This window comes from Berghia stephanieae, chromosome 8 (assembly GCF_034508935.2).
Source record: "Berghia stephanieae isolate SIO BIC M18660-M18661 chromosome 8, UCSD_Bste_1.3, whole genome shotgun sequence".
Taxonomy (NCBI): domain Eukaryota; kingdom Metazoa; phylum Mollusca; class Gastropoda; order Nudibranchia; family Aeolidiidae; genus Berghia; species Berghia stephanieae.
Window position 1 is genome coordinate 52,370,484 of NC_088367.1, and position 20,000 is coordinate 52,390,483.

At 37.9% G+C, this 20,000-nt stretch overlaps 1 protein-coding gene across 1 annotated transcript in view; it reads right to left on the bottom strand.

The window, feature by feature from the left end:
* LOC144979059 (MAM and LDL-receptor class A domain-containing protein 2-like) overlaps window positions 1–20,000 on the bottom strand; it is a 269,405-nt gene that overhangs the window by 194,452 nt on the left and 54,953 nt on the right. Inside the window, 15 exon segments of the mRNA XM_078925674.1 lie at window positions 1,177–1,445; window positions 2,725–2,871; window positions 4,682–4,766; window positions 5,082–5,344; window positions 6,743–6,826; window positions 7,078–7,212; window positions 8,543–8,647; window positions 9,339–9,426; window positions 10,320–10,579; window positions 11,322–11,462; window positions 14,119–14,274; window positions 16,239–16,439; window positions 17,020–17,193; window positions 17,934–18,021; window positions 19,190–19,346. Coding sequence (XP_078781800.1) covers window positions 1,177–1,445; window positions 2,725–2,871; window positions 4,682–4,766; window positions 5,082–5,344; window positions 6,743–6,826; window positions 7,078–7,212; window positions 8,543–8,647; window positions 9,339–9,426; window positions 10,320–10,579; window positions 11,322–11,462; window positions 14,119–14,274; window positions 16,239–16,439; window positions 17,020–17,193; window positions 17,934–18,021; window positions 19,190–19,346 — 2,353 coding nt within the window.

Here is a 20,000-nt window from a genome sequence, read left to right on the forward strand (position 1 = left end):
GCGGAATCAACATGGTGGAACATTTCATGTTTATATTAACCCTCTCTTTACCACCTACAGCAAAATCGTCACATTTGTTACGACACAGTATACATTTTTTCTTATTCAGATTTATTTCATACATCACAAACTTTGAAGAATGATCTTTGTTTTATTAATAAGAACATAGAAGTTGTTTTGTAGAGTGTCTTGTTTGAGTTTAAAAAATCAATTTTTCTGCTGGGAAAGCCTGCCATTTTGGGAAAATACTGAAAATGTACGGTATGGAGAGAGTTAAGAACAATAAATACAGATATTTATATAGCCCGTTACTCTGGATCAACGTGCACATAATTCTAGGTCTGACATTCCAGGTCTGACATCCGAACCCACTTATGGGCCTAGTTTAACATTATTGTAATGGACAATATTTTGCGTCATTTTTTTTTGGAGATTTTCATTTCAACTATGAGCCAATAAGGAATTGGGTGAAAAGACCTGCAAATAAATGGATGTCGCTCTGTATGTATCATCTTCAATGGCAAGCTTCATAACGTTCCATAAACTTTCCCCGCAGTCAACATGGAGACATATCTCCAAATCATAAAGTACCAGTCGCGTGATAGCCGTCTTCTGTTCTAAAAATTCGTAAAATATTCCACGATGCCTATTGCCAGGAACTCATTGGCACTTGAGTCAAGTTGGGTAATATGTGGAAAGGGCATTACTCAAGGACATAACTTTGGGACCAGAATTTTCTACTGTCACCAATCCAGTCACTGACCATGCTTAATATTGTTTGACTTTTGTGACATGAGAAAGCGTGTCAGAGAGCGACACACACACAAACACACACACACACACACACACACATAATCAACAATTGATGACCATTGTTTTGTATTAGTTGATAAATTAGCCCTTTACCAATTCGATTGCAGCCAAAGCTAATATATAACCCGTAAGATACACATCTGAACATGTGTGTAAGAAAGGCGTCAGGCAAAGCAAGAAAGAAAAATACAAGAAAAAACACACATCCCAAAAATATCAGTCTAACTCGACTGGGGATCGAACCTCAGACCTTCTGATTACCGGTCTGAGGTTCGATCCCCAGTCGAGGTCGACTGAATTTTTGGGATGTTTTCATCTTTCTTGCTTTGTCTGGCATGACCTTTCATGCAAACCAAGACCTACCTGAGTTTTGGCAGCTGGGAAGGTCAAGGGAATTTGGGCAATTCTCCAGAGATTTCCTTGGTTGGCCGATCTTGACCACAGGGGCAGTCCGAGGACACCGTTGACACTGAGGTGGACGGAGAGCGTCCCCATACCCTGACCGTACATGTTGTACCAGAAGGTCATGCAGTAAGACCCTCCACTTCCGGTGACAGGGCCAGACAGCAGCACGGCGCTGTCCCCGGCTTGTCTATAGGAGGCTTCAACGTACATGTAATGGCCGAGGTTGTCTGGGTGGTGGGGGGGGGGGGGTCATAATAGTTGAATAATAATAATAATAATAATAATAATAATAATAATAATAATAATAATAATAATAATAATAATAATAATAATAATAATAATAATAATAATAATAATAATAATAATAATAATAATAATAATAATAATAATAATAATAATAACAATAACAATAATAATAATAATAATAATAATAATAATAATAATAATAATAATAATAATAATAATAATAATAATAATAATAATAAATAATATAAAAAATAAAATATATAATAATTTTTAATTTTAATAAATAATATCAACCGTAAATCACACACATATCCATCTAACTTCTCATTCACAGTTGCCTGTAACCAACCAATGCTTCTATCATTTACAAATGTCAACTCACCAACACCAAACAAGTTCAGCTGTCAAATGTCATCTCACCAACACCAAACAAGTTCAGCTGTCAAATGTCAACTCACCAACACCAAACAAGTTCAGATGTCAAATGTCAACTCACCAACACCAAGCAAGTTCAGCTGTCAAATGTCAACTCACCAACACCAAACAAGTTCAGATGTCAAATGTCAACTCACCAACACCAAGCAAGTTCAGCTGTCAAATGTCAACTCACCAACACCAAACAAGTTCAGCTGTCAAATGTCAACAAGCTCCTCTTCCAGTCTTAGCGGGAAAATTTGTTTTCCTGTAAATTATCTTGAACCCATTTCTCCAGTTAATAAAAAACAACTTGAGCTTTTTTATATAGTGCAATATCCACTAAAGGTATTCAAAACGCTTTACAAGGTGTCCAAGCCCAACAGCAACACTGAACATGTAGGACGTGACATGACGCCTCTTAAGTGAAATTACAATATTTTTTCCGACAGAGACAACGCTGTTAAGGCCAGGTACTCATTTTAAACCCGAGTACGGCGAGAAAATGTGAGTACTTATCAGAACCAGTGACCACATGAGCTCTAGCCCTTCGGTCTTGTGCCATGACGTAGAAGTTAGACGTCTTTTGTAGTTGTTCCAGGTGACTATACAGTGTGTTACTGATGCCTGGATTTGGTGGGAGGAATGTGCATCTGAAAAATGTAAGTAAAAAGCCTTTTCCAAGGGCTCGAACCCAAGACATTTCGATCCGAAAGCGAGTGCCACACCATTAGACAACATAGCCGCAATAATACATTATTCCATCCACTCGTATCTCCAGACATGCCAAATCCACTCCAAAAGTGCATCCATCCAATAAAAGCCCAAGCTGCAAACCCGTCTTACTTTGCAGGGTGTGATCCGTGGTCGGCCCTGTGTTACTGGATTGGGTGGACGACGCATGCCGGGTCCATTTGATTTTAGCTGTGGCCAGGTTGGTGTATTGGCACGTGCTCTCAAAGTCGCAGCTTAGCTGTGGGTTGGTTGCTGGAGCTAAAAGATATAAACATTGATTCAGTCTAAAATAAGTTGAGCTTTTAAGGTGAGATTTTGTATAGCGCAATATCCACTAAATGTGCTCAAAGCGCTTTACAAGGGATCCATGGCTAACAGAAACACTTAACATGTAGGACGATACATGACTCCTGTTAGGCGTTATTGCAATTTTTTTTCCGACAGAGACAACGCCAGGTACTCATTTTACACCTCAGTACGGTGAGAGAATGTTAAATAGCTTTTTCCAAGGACACAACTATGCGCCGAGTGAGGCTCGAACTCATAACCTTTCAATCCGAAAGCGAGAGTCATACAACTAGGAGACATAGCCTCACATAAAATATAGTTTAACAATCTGTTGGAATTAACTGTATTAATGTTTTAAATACACATATACGTTTTGAGTCCTTACTTAACTTGATAAGAAGAATAGTAAAAAATATCATGCTTATCAGTGGCTTCATTTAAGTGCAACTTTCATAGCTTAACAGAACTCTTGGCCTGTATAAAGTTATAAACAAAAGGAAAAATCAGTTTAAAAAGAACAAATTACCAAACACTGAACGTTTCGTGATCAAAAACCCTTCTTCAGCTGATAACAAAACCAATAAAAACATAAATCCATCCTTTAAAAAAAAGATAAAGGGCAAAGAAATATTTGGCATGCCCTTTCCTGTGTTACATGTGGATAGTATGTGCCGAACATTTATGGAGATAAAGATAAAGGGAGTAAATCTGACTCATGAACGAACAACACAAAACAAACGACGTTTCGGCCCTTGGCCTTTATCAAGTAAACACAGAATATAATATAATATATATATATATATATATATATATATATATATATATATATATATATATATATATTAGATTGTCATAATAATATAGGCGAAAATTTGTAAATGTGTGTGTGTGTGCGTGTGTGTGTGATGGAAGAGAGAGAGAGAGAGAGAGAGAGAGAGAGAGAGAGAGAGAGAGAGAGAGAGAGAGAGAGAGAGAGAGAGAGAGATGTGTTGTTCATTCATGAGTCAGATTTACTCCCTTTATCTTTATCTCCATTTTATCGACTCATTTAGGCACCTCTATTTATTAGTCAAATATTTATCTCTGTCTGACTGGTGTATCTAAAAACAAAATTCGCTTTATCTTCCCACAAGAGAAATTTGTCTCTAGGGTCTATTCCAAGGGAAAACTGGAACAACGTAGGCGTCAGCCGCAATGCAGCGCCGCAAATCGAGCTAGGGTGAGGTGACTTGCTCAACGCCACACAACGAAGGGGGTAGTCGAACTCAGTACCTTTCGGGCAAGAAGCAAAGACCGAACCGCTGAGCCACGCTGCCCCCTTAGGAAGTGTTGTATTGATGTTTTTATTATTGTAGTCCATAAAACGACAAAAAAAAAAATCTGCAGTTATAATTAAGAGAAAAATATCGAAATAAAGAAGAAAACAAAACAAAAAATTGAACTTTTATATAGCGTAATATCCCCTAAACGTGCTCAAAGCCCTTTTCAAGGGGTGCATAACCAACAGCAACACTTAACATATAGAACGAGACATGACGCCTTTTAGGGCGATATTGCAATTTTTTCCGACAGAGACAACGCTGTTATAGGCCAGCTACTAATTTTAAATCTGAGTACCGTGAGATAATATAAGTAAAGAGCCTTTTCCAAGGACTCAACTATGCGCCGATGGAGGCTCGAACCCAGGACCATCCAATCCGAAAGCGAGTGTCATACCACTAGACCATAATAGCCGCACTAATAAATAACTAAAGCTAATAATACATAGAAATACTCCTACCTGTGCATGGGCCATCCGTAAGGCTGACGTCATCAATGGCTATGTCTCCTTGGTAACCAGATCCTCTGGTTCCTGTTATCAAAAGCTGTTTGGATTTTAAAAATAATCAAAACAATTATTGATAATGTATGCCAGGATTCCTGGTGTTTGAAGGAAAAGCTGATGATGATGATGGTAAGGATGATGATGATGATGATGATGATGATGATGGTGATGATGATGATGATGATGTTGATGATGGTGGTAATGATGATGATGATGATAATGATGATGATGTTGATGATGTTGATGATGATGATGATGATGATGATGTTGATAATGATGATGATGATGATGATGATGATGATGATGATGATGATGATGATGATGGTGAAGATGATGATAATGGTGATTTGCTTACATTGAAAGACGCCGGTGGGTTGGCAAGGGGGAGAACCAACTGATTCCACTGCCTCCCCTGAGTATTCTTCCGACTCCAGAGCGAGGTCAAGGTCGTGCCGTATTGCTGGAACACTTCCAGCGTGTCCACGTGCTGACCGTACATGAAGTACCACATGCTGAAGCATTTGGATTGACCAGAGGCGATGGTGATGCCAGGGCTGATGATGGTGGCTTTCTGGCCTGCCTGTTTGTAGCTGGTCTCGATGTACAGGTAGTATCCCTCTGGTGTGAAGTTTGAATATATGTTGATTGATGGTTGCATGGAAGGTGTATCATCAGATGTGAAGGTATGATATAATATGTTATGATTGATGGGATATTGACATATGTACAGGTATACCCTCTGGGATGGTGGGAAGGGATATTGATATAATATGTTATGATTGATGGGATATTGACATGTGTACAGGTATCACCCATCTAGGATGGTGGAAGGGATATTGATATAATATGTTATGATTGATGGGATATTGACATATGTACAGGTAGTATCCCTCTGGGATGGTGGGAAGGGATATTGGTATAATATGTTATGATTGATGGGATATTGACATATGTACAGGTAGTATCCCTCTGGGTTAGTGGGGGGGATATTGATATAATATGTTATGATTGATGGGATATTGACATATGTACAGGTAATATCCCTCTGGGATGGTGGGAAGGGATATTGGTATAAGATGTTATGATTGATGGGATATTGACATATGTACAGGTAGTATCCCTCTGGGATGGTGGGGAGGGATATTGATATATGTTATGATTGATGGGATATTGACATATGTACAGGTAGTATCCCTCTAGGATGGTGGGAAGGGATATTGATATAATATGTTATGATTGATGGGAATATTGACAATGTGTTACAGTAGACCCTCTGGAGTGGGGAATGCTTGTTAGATTATGGTTAATGTTTGTGATAAGAGATGGATGTTGTATTGTAATTGGAGGAAATGAATAGGTAAGATAAGATTGATGGGATAGTTCAACTAAAAAATTCAATATGAACACTTATATAGCGCATTTTTACGGATTTACCAAGTTCAATTTTTCATCTAATCCCCCAATAGGCAATATTGACCGATATTTCCATTTTGTGTAATATAAAGCTTAAGTTTGTATTTGTTATATTTTACACACCCATATAAACACAGACACACACACACACACACACACACAATATATATATATATATTATATATATATATATGATATATATATATATATATATATATATTATATATATATATATATATATATATATATATATATATATATAATTCTCACCGCACTCGGAGGAAATACAAGGAAATAATCCAATGAGGTGAAGATAATAAATAATTTGCTCCAAGAATTTGATGAGCACTCTACGTGATTCCAGCCAGTTATCCTCAACCATACAAACACACACACAAATCCACACACACACACACACACACACAAATACACACACACACACACACCACCTGCTTCCTGAGTGGTCACTCTGGGGTCCCGTCCTATCACTGGGGGTCTTCCCCTTAATCCTGTCCCAGTTAAAATTGTCCTTTGTCGATTGGGTCCATCCATCCACACACACACACACACACACACACACACACACACACACACACCACCTACTTCCTGAGTGGTCACTCTGGGGTCCTGTCCTATCACTGGGGGTCTTCCCCTTAATCCTGTCCCAGTTAAAATTGTCCTTTGTCGATTGGGTCCATCCATACACACACACACACACACACACACACAAACACACACATACACATACACACAAACACACACACACACACAAACACACACACACCACCTACTTCCTGAGTTGTCACTCTGGGGTCCTGTCCTATCACTGGGGGTCTTCCCCTTAATCCTGTCCCAGTTAAAGTTGTCCTTTGTCGATTGGGCACACACACACACACACACACACACACACACACACACACACCACCACCACCACCTACTTCCTGAGTGGTCACTCTGGGGTCCTGTCCTATCACTGGGGGTCTTCCCCTTAATCCTGTCCCAGTTAAAGTTGTCCTTTGTCGATTGGATCCATCCACAGACGTCTTTCTCAAAGTCACAGCTCACGCTAGAGGCTGCAATCAAAACAAATGACATATAAACATTGGTCATCATCATAGTTTGTCGCTCAAACACCGAACCCACTCCACAGCATCTGTGGAGCAGACTCTTAGGTCATGGTCAGTGCAGCTGGGCCCATCCTGGCATTCTCTAAGGATGTGCTCAATCGTCTGCTCTGGGCATCCACAGCATCAACAACACAAACATTGGTCACCCACCAACTCAGAACGGTACTATATCGAGGTGATTTAGATGTCAAAGATGATTTTATAGTTAAAATCTGGTGACCTTTCAACTCAAAACGGTATAATGTCACAATAAATATGACCTAAAAATGAATTTAAAATTAAATGAAAAAAAAGAGTGAACTTAAGAGTTTTAGCAATGTAATAAATTGAATTTATTCTTCGTTATATCGACGAGATTTAACCTCATTGAATAGAATTAACCTAATCGAATAGTGTCTGACCGGTATTCAGAAGGTCAGAGGTTCGATCCCCAGTCGTAGACGATTTTTTGGGTTGTTTTTTTTGTCTAATATTTTATTTTCTTGCCTTGTCTGAGACCTCTTTACACACACTTGTTCAGATCTTTATCTTACACCAGTGTCTGCTTCTTATTTACTTAATTTGGTATTTTCATACGATGACGAAGCAATGCAAACGATTCACTCAGGCTTATAAAACAACAATACGGACGACAACTTCTCAAAGTCCCAGGTTTGATAGTTTTTGCCAAAGTTGGGGTCATTTAACCCTATCCTTACCACTCATAGGAAAATCGTCACATTCGTTACGATGCAGCCAACAATTTTCTTATTCTGATTTCCTTTTGTTATAAAACTATAAAACTCGACACTGTGTTGCAGAGCTCATTTTTCTAAACAAATGTGACCCGTCGTCTCAAAACGGTATTATGTTGGGATGGACCAGATGCTAAAAAGTCAAATTATAGTTAAACTGGTCAAAATATGAAATGTTGGTATTTATCACAGTAAAACATGATATTCCTTCTCCTCTATAAAGCACATAAACTCAACTTAAGTCTGATATGTCTGGCTACAAATTCCATTTTCAGCATCTTAGTCATCCCGACTTAATACCGTTTTGAGACGAAGGGTCACAAATACAGAATATACTCGTTGCTAATCTGTTTGAAAACTATATTTTTGTGTTGGGTGAGTATGAAGTTTTGGGTAAAATTCTGAAAATAGCTGGTAAGGAGAGGGTGAAATAGATCAATATTTAAAGGAATAATTTTCTGGTCAAATTTTTTAAATACGAGTTTTTCCACAGCACGGTCGTTAAGGGTTAAAGGTGAAGGTTGAAATTCAACGAGACTTACAAGCTGCTGTAGAACTGGTCGTCGTTGAAGGTGCTGCAGAGGAAGGCCCTGGTGTTGGTGATGGTGTGATTGGGCCAAAGGTGGGTTTGGCGCTCGTGGGAGTCACTGTAATCGGGGAAGAAATAGAAGCCTTATAATACACAATAACAAATACATGTGTATCATTTCATTACTTTTTAAAAACTTCAGCTCAACTTATATATTGATACTTTATGTTTAGGTAGAATTTTCACATGGTCTTTGAATATTACTACGACATACAACTATATAAATAATTGTATAAAATCTGCAGTGAGGGACAATCCGCCTTTTGCAGATAAAGACGTTGATCTTGAACTATATGTGACCTTAAACGTTGATTACTCTACTGATGGCATTAACTTTCACTTTCAATAAGTTTTAAATGACTTGGAAATGATGATAAGGTTCTGAAATTAGAGCCGAAATAATTTCGTAATTCTATCATTTTTTCCGTCATAGGGAATGAGATTAGCGGAAGAGTAGCGTCCCTTGATTGGACGTCACGGGCGGAAAAGTTATTAGAGAGAGAACGTCATGTTGGCTGTGTGCATGCGTCTCTCGTCCTCGCTTCCGGTGAAAGCGGCATGAGACACTTCACCTAAAGCGATGACGAGAGAGACGCATGCGCAAAACCATGTTGACGTTCTCTAAGCAAGGTGACGTCCAATCAAGGGACGCTACTCTTCCGCTAATCTCATCCCCTATAGTCGGCAGGTCTGAGTGAAATGCCACGTGACAATAAAGCGACACTATTTTTAGACAATAACACACTTACATGTGCAGGGGTTGGAAAGGTCAAAGACGACGTCATCAACTGCCAAGTATCCATCCCAGCTCATTCCTCGGACACTCTCAAATATCACCTGGGGATTGAAATACGAGTATGATGAAATATGTAGAGATAGAATGAAGATGACGTCACTCAGGTCTTTGTTATTGTTTTTTTTTTTCCATCCACATTTATGAGTAATTCTCACTAAACTGTATTAACCAGACCATAAAAGTTCATGGTTACACAGAGTTTTGTGTGTTGTTCCGTTATACTTCCGGATGGCAACGAATGTTGTTAGCGTCTTAGCGTATACTATCTATAGATATTATAATATCAAATAATATATGTGAGATATCCCTGCTCATTTCTCTAAACACTCTCAAATATCACCTGGGGATTGAAATAATGATAAAGATAGCATGAGCTTGGCTAAAAAAACTCACAAAATTGCCATCCCGAAGTTTACCGAACCAACGTTGATCATGTCATGCAGAGCATTGGAAACTGAAAGAAATTGCCTTGTCTGGACACTGAAGATTTATCAGTATCTCTTGAAAATTGACCTTTTATATAGCGCAATATCCACTAAACGTGCTCAAAGCGCTTTACAAGATGTCTCTGGCCAACAGCAACATATAATATGTGGACGGGACACGACGCCTGTTAGGCGGCATTACAATTTTTTTCCGACAAAGACAAGACTGTTAAGGGCCAAGTACTCATTTTACACCTGAGTACGATGAAAGAATGTGAGTAAAGAGGACTCAACTATGCACCAAGCGAGGCTCGAACCCAGGACCTTCCGATCCGAAAGCTCGTGTGTGTCATACAACAAGACCACGTAGCCTCACAGAATCTTCTGACCTGATAACTCCCCAATCTGTTTGGGAACCACAGCCCTTGCCTGTGAACCCAGGACCTTCCGATCCGAAAGCTAGTGTGTGTCATACAACAAGACCACTTAGCCCCACAGAATCTTCTCACCTGATAACTTCCAGTTTGTTTGGGGACCACAGCCCTTGCCTGTGTCCAGCCATTTCCCTGGACACTGTTGATTGCCCAGATGGGCACAAGACTCCCGTCGGAGGATTGTCTGACCCAGACGTTCAGAGAGGCTGGGGTGGCTCCGCTAGAAGCGAACCAGAAATTGAGGCAGGAGGGAGAACTGGGGCTGATGTCCTGACTGACCAGCCAAGCTTTGTCAGCAGAACTCTGTCCAGATGCATCGATGAAAACGTACTGACCTGGAAAATGATGAAGATAATGATGATAATAACATTGATAATACTACTACCACTTTTATTATTACTACTACTACTACTACTACTACTACTACTACTACTACTACTACTACTACTACTACTACTACTACTACTACTACTACACTACTACTACTACTACTACTACTACTACTACACTACTCAGTATCATGATAAACTACTTACTAAATATTAAATAATATGATATACATTATATATATATTTATTATATTATATTACTATATTATTATTATATATATATTATTATATTATTATATTATTATTAATATATTATATATATTATATTATTATTATATATATATTATATTATATATTATATTATATTATTATTATTATATATTATTATATATTATTATATTATTATATTATTATATTATTAATTATTATTATTATTATATCTATATTATTATTATTATATTATTATTATTATTATTATTATTATTTTATATTATTTTATTTATTATTATTATTATATTATTATTATTATTTATTATTTTTATTATTATTATTATTATTATTATTATATATTATTATTTATATATATATATATATTATTATTATTATTATTATTATTATATTATATTATAATTATTATTATATTATTATTATTATTATTTTATTTTATTATTATTATTATTATTTTATATATTTTTTATTTATTATTTTTTTATATAGTTGACCTAATCCACAAAACCTAAGTGACTACCTGTACTGTTGTCCCAGGTATGGTCCACTATGGGGCCAGTGCTCGTGGTACCGGTCATCTTCTTGGTCAGCAGCCAGTCAAAGTTGTCCCCTACCTTGGTGTTGGTCCAAGTACACAAGCCGTGGTTGAAGTCGCAGTTGGCTGTAGTTCGAGTACAAGTAGAGAATAATATAATTTTACTTTTATAAAGCGCGTTTTATCACATATTAATTCCTCAACAGCCTTCATATAGTTTTAGTAAATAAATAAAATAAATCATGAATTCCCTTTATTCATTCTCAAGGGGAATTTTTTCTTTAAGGTCTATTCCAAGGGAAGACTGGAATAACCCAGGTGTTAGCCGCAGTGCAGCGCCGCAAAGTGAGCTAGGGCGAGGTGACTTGCTCAAGGCCACAAAACGAGGCGGGTATTCGAACTCGGTATCTTTTGGTACCGTACCGCTGAGCCACGCCGTCCCCATGCAAATTTCCCTACAACGGACGATCAGACACAAAATGTATATTTCACCACATGTTGATTCCTTAACAGACTTCATACAGGTTTAATGATTTCCCCACAGCAGACGGTCGGACATTTTATCAAATACAAATCGCATATTCGGGGTGACCTTATTGGCCCTACACTCCAAATTATAGTCCTGATCTATTGCAAGGTACACATTCATACCTGAGGTAAGTGAGGTAATATACACTTTAAAGGAATTAAATGTTGGAACTGGATTGTTGTGGTCATTCAATTACTGGCCATGCTCAACATTGCTTGGCTTTGTTGCAAGATGTGTCACCGTACTGATGACTGACCGACACAAAATGTCAGACCAGGCTATTTTCCAATGTATTTGGATTTGATGTAGACTTTGCAGAACTAAAAGTTTTCACAAAGCAAGCAGCAACATCCCTTGGCTGTATCATATGAGGTTGAGTTAGAGAAAAGTTGAAAAAAAATAATTGAAGATTATCCATGACAAAGTGATGAGTATCATCATCCTTATCATCATTGCGCCTACTTCTTTGTCTATGCAGCGTGAAGCCCAGCTCGTTCTCCATGCCAGCGTTGGTCTTTCTCATCACATAGTCCAAGACAATTGCAAAGAGATAGGGGGCTAATGTATCACCTAGAAGCACCCCTGCTTTGATCTCAAACAGCTCAGTTTCACCATCTGGAGAGATAACCTTTGCCCGTGTGTTCTCATACATTCTTTTAATAGCAGAGAGAAGTTTAGGAGGTATACTATATGCTTTTAAGATTTTCATCATGGTAGGGCTATCCAGCTATGATTGTCACGGATCTAGATTTCGCAGATGATCTGGCTCTACTGAACGAGGAGATGGACCAGGCACACGAAGTCCTCAACAGACTTGAAACTGAGGCTGAACGAGTAGGACTATGCTGTAATGCTAAAAAGACAGTTTTCTAAACCTACAACCAAGAAAGGCCAATTACCATACAGGCAAAGAATGGAAAATGGCTGAAGGAAGTTGACAACTTCAAGTACCTAGGAGGTTGGACCCAAAGCAGTTCCTCTGATATTTCTGTCAGAAAAGCATTGGCTTGGAGTACCTGTCACAAACTCAGGAAAATCTGGAGTTCAAACCTACAGAGGGAAATAAAGAAGAGACTGTTCCTGGCAACGGTAGAGTCAGTGATTCTTTATGGAGCAGCGACATGGACTCTTACTAAAGGCCTTGAGAAGCAACTGGACGGCTGCTACACCCGTATGCTGCGGATGGCACTCAATGTAAGCTGGAAAGAGCACATAACAAATAAAGAGCTCTACTATGACCTCCCCCCAGTGACCTCGAAGATTCAAAAGAGAAGACTGAGAGTTGCGGGGCACTGATGGAGGCACAAGGAGGAGATTGCAAGCAGTCTTGACTATGGGAACCACCTGAGCGCACCAGAAGCAGAGGCAGGCAGAATACAACCTACATGACTGTCTGCTAGATAACACAAGAATGGACAACACCCGGGAGCTGCGTACGCTTATGGAGGACAGGACAGAATGGCAAAGACTTGTGGCTCATGTTGGGCGCCCCAAGGGGCGGCCTAAGTAAGTAAGTTAGTAATAATTATCATCAACATTATCATTATTACCATCGTCGTTGTAAACCGCTTTGAGCACGTTCTGTGGATATTGCGTTACATGTATCAATAGAGATGAGAGGAGATGGATTGAAATGGTTTGGACATGTAAAGAGACGAGAGAGAGAGAGAGAGAGAGAGAGAGAGAGAGAGAGAGAGAGAGAGAGAGAGAGAGAGGGAGAGAGAGAGAGAGAGGGAGAGGGAGTACGTGGGAAGGAAAGTATTGGATTTACAAATAGCGGGAAAGATGAAAAAGGGACGCCCAAAGACTAGATGGTTCGATAAGGTAAAGGACGATATGAAAGAACTGGGCCTGGAGGAAGATGATACGCTGAACCGAGATGCATGGAGATGTGGCATGCATTATGGCAACCCTGCAAAATGCTTTAAATGTTTTTCGCTCGACTATGTGGTCTAGTGGTATGACACTAGCTTTCGGATCGGAAGGTCCTGGATTCGAGCCTCAATCGTCGCATAGTTGAGTCCTTGGAAAAGGCTCTTTACTCTCGTTTAGGTGTAAAATGAGTACCTGGTCGTTAACAGCGTTGTTTCGATTGGAATAAAAATGTAATATCGCCAAACAGGCGTCATGTCTCGATCTATATGTTACGTGTTGCTGTTGCTCAGGGACCCCTCGTAAAATGCTTTGAGCACGTTTAGTGGATATTGAGCTATATAAAAGCTCAAGTTTTTTTTCTCTTTCTATCTCACTCACCAGGGTGGCTACAGTCAGTATTGGAGACGCTGAAGTCGTCAATGGCCATGTCACTCCTCGAGTTTCTCCCCATCACCGCCTCGTACACGATGACGAAGGAAGAGGATGCAGGAGGGACGCTGACGGACGCTTCTTTCCAGCCAGTGCCCTGGTTGTCTGATTGGGAAAAAAGGGGAGGGGGGGGGTAGGGTGGAAGGGTGGAGGGGTAGATAGATGAGTCATGGATTAGATGAAAATTCCATTGTGAAATCAAAAGTTAGAAACAAATGACCTTTTGGCCTTTGACATTTTAAGTGACTTTTGTCTGAGATGAAAACCAAAGGCCAAAATATTGCATATATGTGTCTTTGGAAAGGGGGGGGGGGGGGGGTGAGTCATGGATTAGATGAAAACTCCATTGTGAAATGAAAAGCTAAAGGTGTCTAAATATGACAATAAGTAAGATAGGAAAACAAAATAAAATAATAAAATAAAATAGAATTCCCTTTATTCATCCCATAGAGGTAATTTTTCTCTAGGGTCTATTCCAAGGAAAGACTGGAATAACTCAGCCGTCAGCCGCAATGCAGCGCTGCATATTGAGGTGGGGCGAGGCGATTTGCTCAAGGCACCCAGGGAGTGAATGGGACTCATATAAATGGGGACTATGCTGGAAGATCCTGGGTTCGAGTCTCGTTCGGAGCATTAGTTGAGCCCTTGGAAAAGATTCTTTACTCACATTCTCTCACCGTACTCAAGTGTAAAATGAATACCTGGCCATTATCAGCGTTGTATCTGTCAGAAAAAAAATTGTATTATCGCCTAACAGGCGTGTGTCTCGTTCTACAAGTTTCGTATTGCTGTTGGTCAGGGACCCCATTGTAGTTGAACTACGCCACTACCACATTATCTCATTCATCTGTGGTGTTTCATTCATCCCGTTTTGTTGATAAAGGGGAAACCCGAAACGTTCATTTGATCTGTTTTTGTAATTAAATTGAAGCTTACATTCAACTTCACGTTATTATTTATTTCTTCGAGCTTCGAGCAGCAACATTTACGCTATATTAAAAAGTTCAAGTTTTTGGTGGTTTTTTTTCTGCTTACCCAGCAGAAAATTAGATTTCTTTAAAACTGAAACAAGCTCTCTACAAAACAACTTTACGTTCTTATTTATTAAACAATGATCGTTCTTTAAATTTTGTGATGTACAAAATAAATCTGAATAAGAAATAATGTATATTGTGTCGTAACAAATGTGAGGATTTTGCTGTAGGTGGTGACGAGAGTGCGGCTATATGGTCTAGTGGTATGACCCCCCCTTTCGGATCGGAAGGTCCTGGGTACGAGCCTCGCTCGGCGCATAGTTGAGTCCTTGGAGAAGGCTCTTTACTTACATTCTCTCATCGTACTCTGGTGTAAAATGAGTACCTGGCCGTTAACAGCGTTGTCTCTGTTCGAAAAATGTGTAATATCGCCTATCAGGCGTCATGTCACGATCTGTATGTTACGTGTTGCTGTTGGCTAGGGACCTCTTGCAAAGCGCTTTTAGCAAGTTTATCGGATTTTGCGCTTTATAAAAAAGCCCAAGTTTTTTGTGCTTTTTAAAAACCAATTTTACTCTCTACTCACTGACCATTTTCAGTATTTTTCCAAAATGGCAGGCTTATCCACCATAAAAATTGATTTTTAAAATCTGAAACAAGCTCTCTACAAAACAACTTTATGTTCTTATTAATTAAACAAGGATCGTTCTTTAAAGTTTGTGATGTACAAAATAAATCTGAATAAGAAATAATGTATATTGTGTCGTAGCAACTGTGACAATTTTGCTGTTGGTAGTAAGGAGAGGGTTAACTCTCCTTACCGGCCAGTTTCAGAATTTTCCCCAAAACTTCACACCCACCCAACACAAAAATATATTTTCCTACTCAAACAGAAGATTAACAAGTACATTCTATGCATAATAATATTGTTCAGAAAAATTAGCTCTACAATACAGTATCAAGTGTTTATGGCTATAATAAACAAACTTTCTTCAAAGGTTATGAGAAACAAGAATAATCAGATGAGAGAGTTGTTGGTTGCATCGTAAAGAATGAGAGATTTTTCTGTAGGTGGTAAGGATAGGGGCAATCTACCTTTCCGGACCCAGACAGGTTTGCCGTCTGCTCCATTCCTGTTGACGTAGACGTTCAGAGTCCCCATGGCAGAGCCGTACATGTTGTACCAGAACCGGACGCACACTGGACTGCTGGGGTTGGCGGGGATCTGGAACGATTCCAGCCTGGCTTTGTCGCCCAGTTTCCTGGGGTAGGATGCCTCGGTGTACATGTAGTGACCTACGGACCATTGCAATATATACAAATAAATATTTAAGTAAATAAATAAATAAATAGATAAATGAATAAATATATAAGTAAATAAATAAATGAATAAATGGATACGTAAATAAATAAATAAATATGATAGAGGGAAGTAAGCTGAATACACTACGTAGAGAAAGACAGAAAGCATGTTGGAAAACAGATGTAAGGGGATAGAAGTCACAGATAAATGAATGAATAAATAAATAAGTAACTAAATAAATAGATAAATAAATGAATAAATAGACAAATAAATAAATAAAAATATAAATAGATAAATAAATGAATAAATAATAATAAATGTATAAATAGGTAAATGAATAAATAGATAATGAATAAATAAATAGATAAATGAATAAATAAATATGATAGAGGGAAGTAAGCTGAAACCACGTAGAGAAAGACAGAAAGCATGTTGGAAAACAGATATAAGGGCATAGAAGTCACAGTAAGTGCCTCCCTGCCCACTATGGGAGGCCATGAACCCCACCCAGAAATTTTGTTTCATTTCAGAAAACAAACATTTAATTTATTCTCTAATTTCATGACATCTCACCTGCGTTGGTCTTCAGCGTGTGATCGTAGGTGGGCCCCGTGGCGAAGGACTGAGTACTTCCGGTTTGTCTGTGCCAGTCAAAGTCGTCCTTCAAGCCTTGGGTGAATCCGCAGAGGTCGCTGGTCTCAAAGGTACACGTCTTGGAAAAACTGCCACTCGGGGATGGGGTCGACGCTGTGGGATGGGAGGAGCAACGGTTGGATTACAGTTGGTAAATACAGGAATAGATGAATGAGTAAGTAAGTAAATTAATACATGAAAGATAAGTAAATGAATGGAATAAGTAAACATTTATACATATGATTAGGTAAATGAATAAATAAATATTTGAATAATGAATAGATAAAATGTTAATGTATAGATGAGTCATATATATATATATATATGAAAATATCGATTAATTAAAGAGTGAATAAATCAAGACACAAGAAAGCAGATAAATAGATAAATGAATAAATAAAGTCTCGGCCTGGAAAGAACATTATAACACAGAAGTGTAACGCCATTAGAAGCTGCTGCCTTCAAAAGTCCCAGGTTTGAGAGTTTTTGCCACGATGAGGGTAATTTAAATCGATCGATATTTGTAGGACGAATTTTTTGGCTAAATGTTCAAAGATGGGTTTTTCCAGAGTACGGCAGTAGAAGTCAAAGTGACACTAGAAGCTTTGGACTGCAAAAAAATATATAATTAAACAGAAATGAATATAACAGTTTCAAAAAATAACAAAGTACCAAACACGGAATGTTTTTGGGCTCAAAACCCTTCTTCAGTCAATTACAAAAAAAAATAAAAATATTTTGTTGTTGTTGGCTGAAGAAATGTTCTGATCCCGAAACGTTCCGTGTTTGGTATTTTGTTCCCTTTTTTATAAAAGCTGTTATATACATTTTTGTTTATTCCCCATTAGACCTACCAGAGCTACAAGTTCCTTGGACCATGGCTACGTCATCAAGGGCTACAACTCCCTGGAAGGATGACCCGGCCTTGACCTCAAACACCACCTGACCAGTCAGAAAATGAGCCAATCAAGATGTGGAGAATATAAAGAGAGCAAATGCCATTCATGTAAGATAGGATAACACAATGTAACTAGCATTTTGGCCCTTGGTTAAAAAAATTTAACTCATTATTATTATTGTTATTATTTTATTTATTATTATTATATTATTATTATTATTATTATTATTATTATTATTATTATTATTATTATTTTTATTATTATATTATATTTTTATCGTTATTATTATCATTATTATTATTATTATTATTATTATTATTATTATTATTATTATTATTATTATTATTATTATTATTATTATTTTTATTACTAGCATTATTATTATAATTATTAATCATCATCATCATCATCATCATCATCATCATCATCATCATCATCATCATCATCCCCACCACCACGACCATCATCATCATCATCATCATCATCATCATCATCATCATCATCATCATCATCATCATCATCACCACCATCACCACCACCATCATCACCACCACCACCACCACCATCACCACCACCATCAATTATCCACCATCATTATTATTATTATTATTATTATTATTATTATTATTATTATTATTATTATTATTATTATTATTATTATTATTATTATTATTACTATCATTATTATTATAATTATTAATCATCATCATCATCATCATCATCATTATCACCACCACCATCATCATCATCACCACCACCACCACACCACCACCACCATCACCACCACCATCACCACCCCCATCATCATCATCACCACCACCACCACCACCATCACCACCACCATCAACACCACCACCACACCACCACCACCACCACCACCAACCACCACCACCACCACCACCACCACCACCACCACCACCAACAACCACCACCAACCACCACCACCACCACCACCACCACCATCAACACCACCACCACACCACCACCACCACCACCACCAACCACCACCACCACCACCACCACCACCACCACCACCACCAACAACAACCACCACCAACCACCACCACCACCACCACCACCATCACCACCACCATCACCACTACCATCATCACCATCACCACCACCACCACCACCATCACCACCAACATCAACACCACCACCACACCACCACCACCACCACCACCACCACCACCACCACCACCATTCCTTACATTGAAAGAGTGGGTCACACTGATGTCCACCTGTCCATAACGCCACCCCCTACCCTGACTCGTGTCCCGTTTCCAGGTCGGCCTGGGGTAGTTGAACCCTGTCTTCACGTAAAGGTTAAAGGTCGCCACGTGTGCTCCGTATGTGCTGTAGTAAAACCTGTGTAAAACAACCATTCAAATAATAATAATAATAATAATAATAATAATAATAATAATAATAAATAATAATAATAATAATAATAATAATAATAATAATAATAATAATGATAATAATAATAATAATAATAATAATAAATAATAATAATATAATAATAATAATAATAATAATAATAATAATAATAATAATAATAATAATAATAATAATAATAATAATAATAATGATAATGATATAATAATATAATAATAATAATAATAATAATAATAATAATAATAATAATAATAATAATAATAATAATAATAATAATAATAATAAATAATAATAATATAATAATAATAATAATAATAATAATAATAATAATAATATAATCTTTATTTCCCAAATAAAAGACAATTCATGTGAGGCAAACAATGCTCAAACAGTTTGGTTCATGGTATGAACAAAAGGGAAATAAACACACACATTTATTTCAAGTTCGAGCTAAAACTAAGGGCCAGCATGGCTCAACGGTATGGTATTCGCTTTGTATCCGAAAGGTACCTGCCCCTTAATTGGATTCACTAGTCTGATATCACGTTCAACCGGCAACAAGCAGCTTGATTATAAACAAAGATAATCGGCACTTTTTATTTTTCATGCTGGCTAGAACTTTTT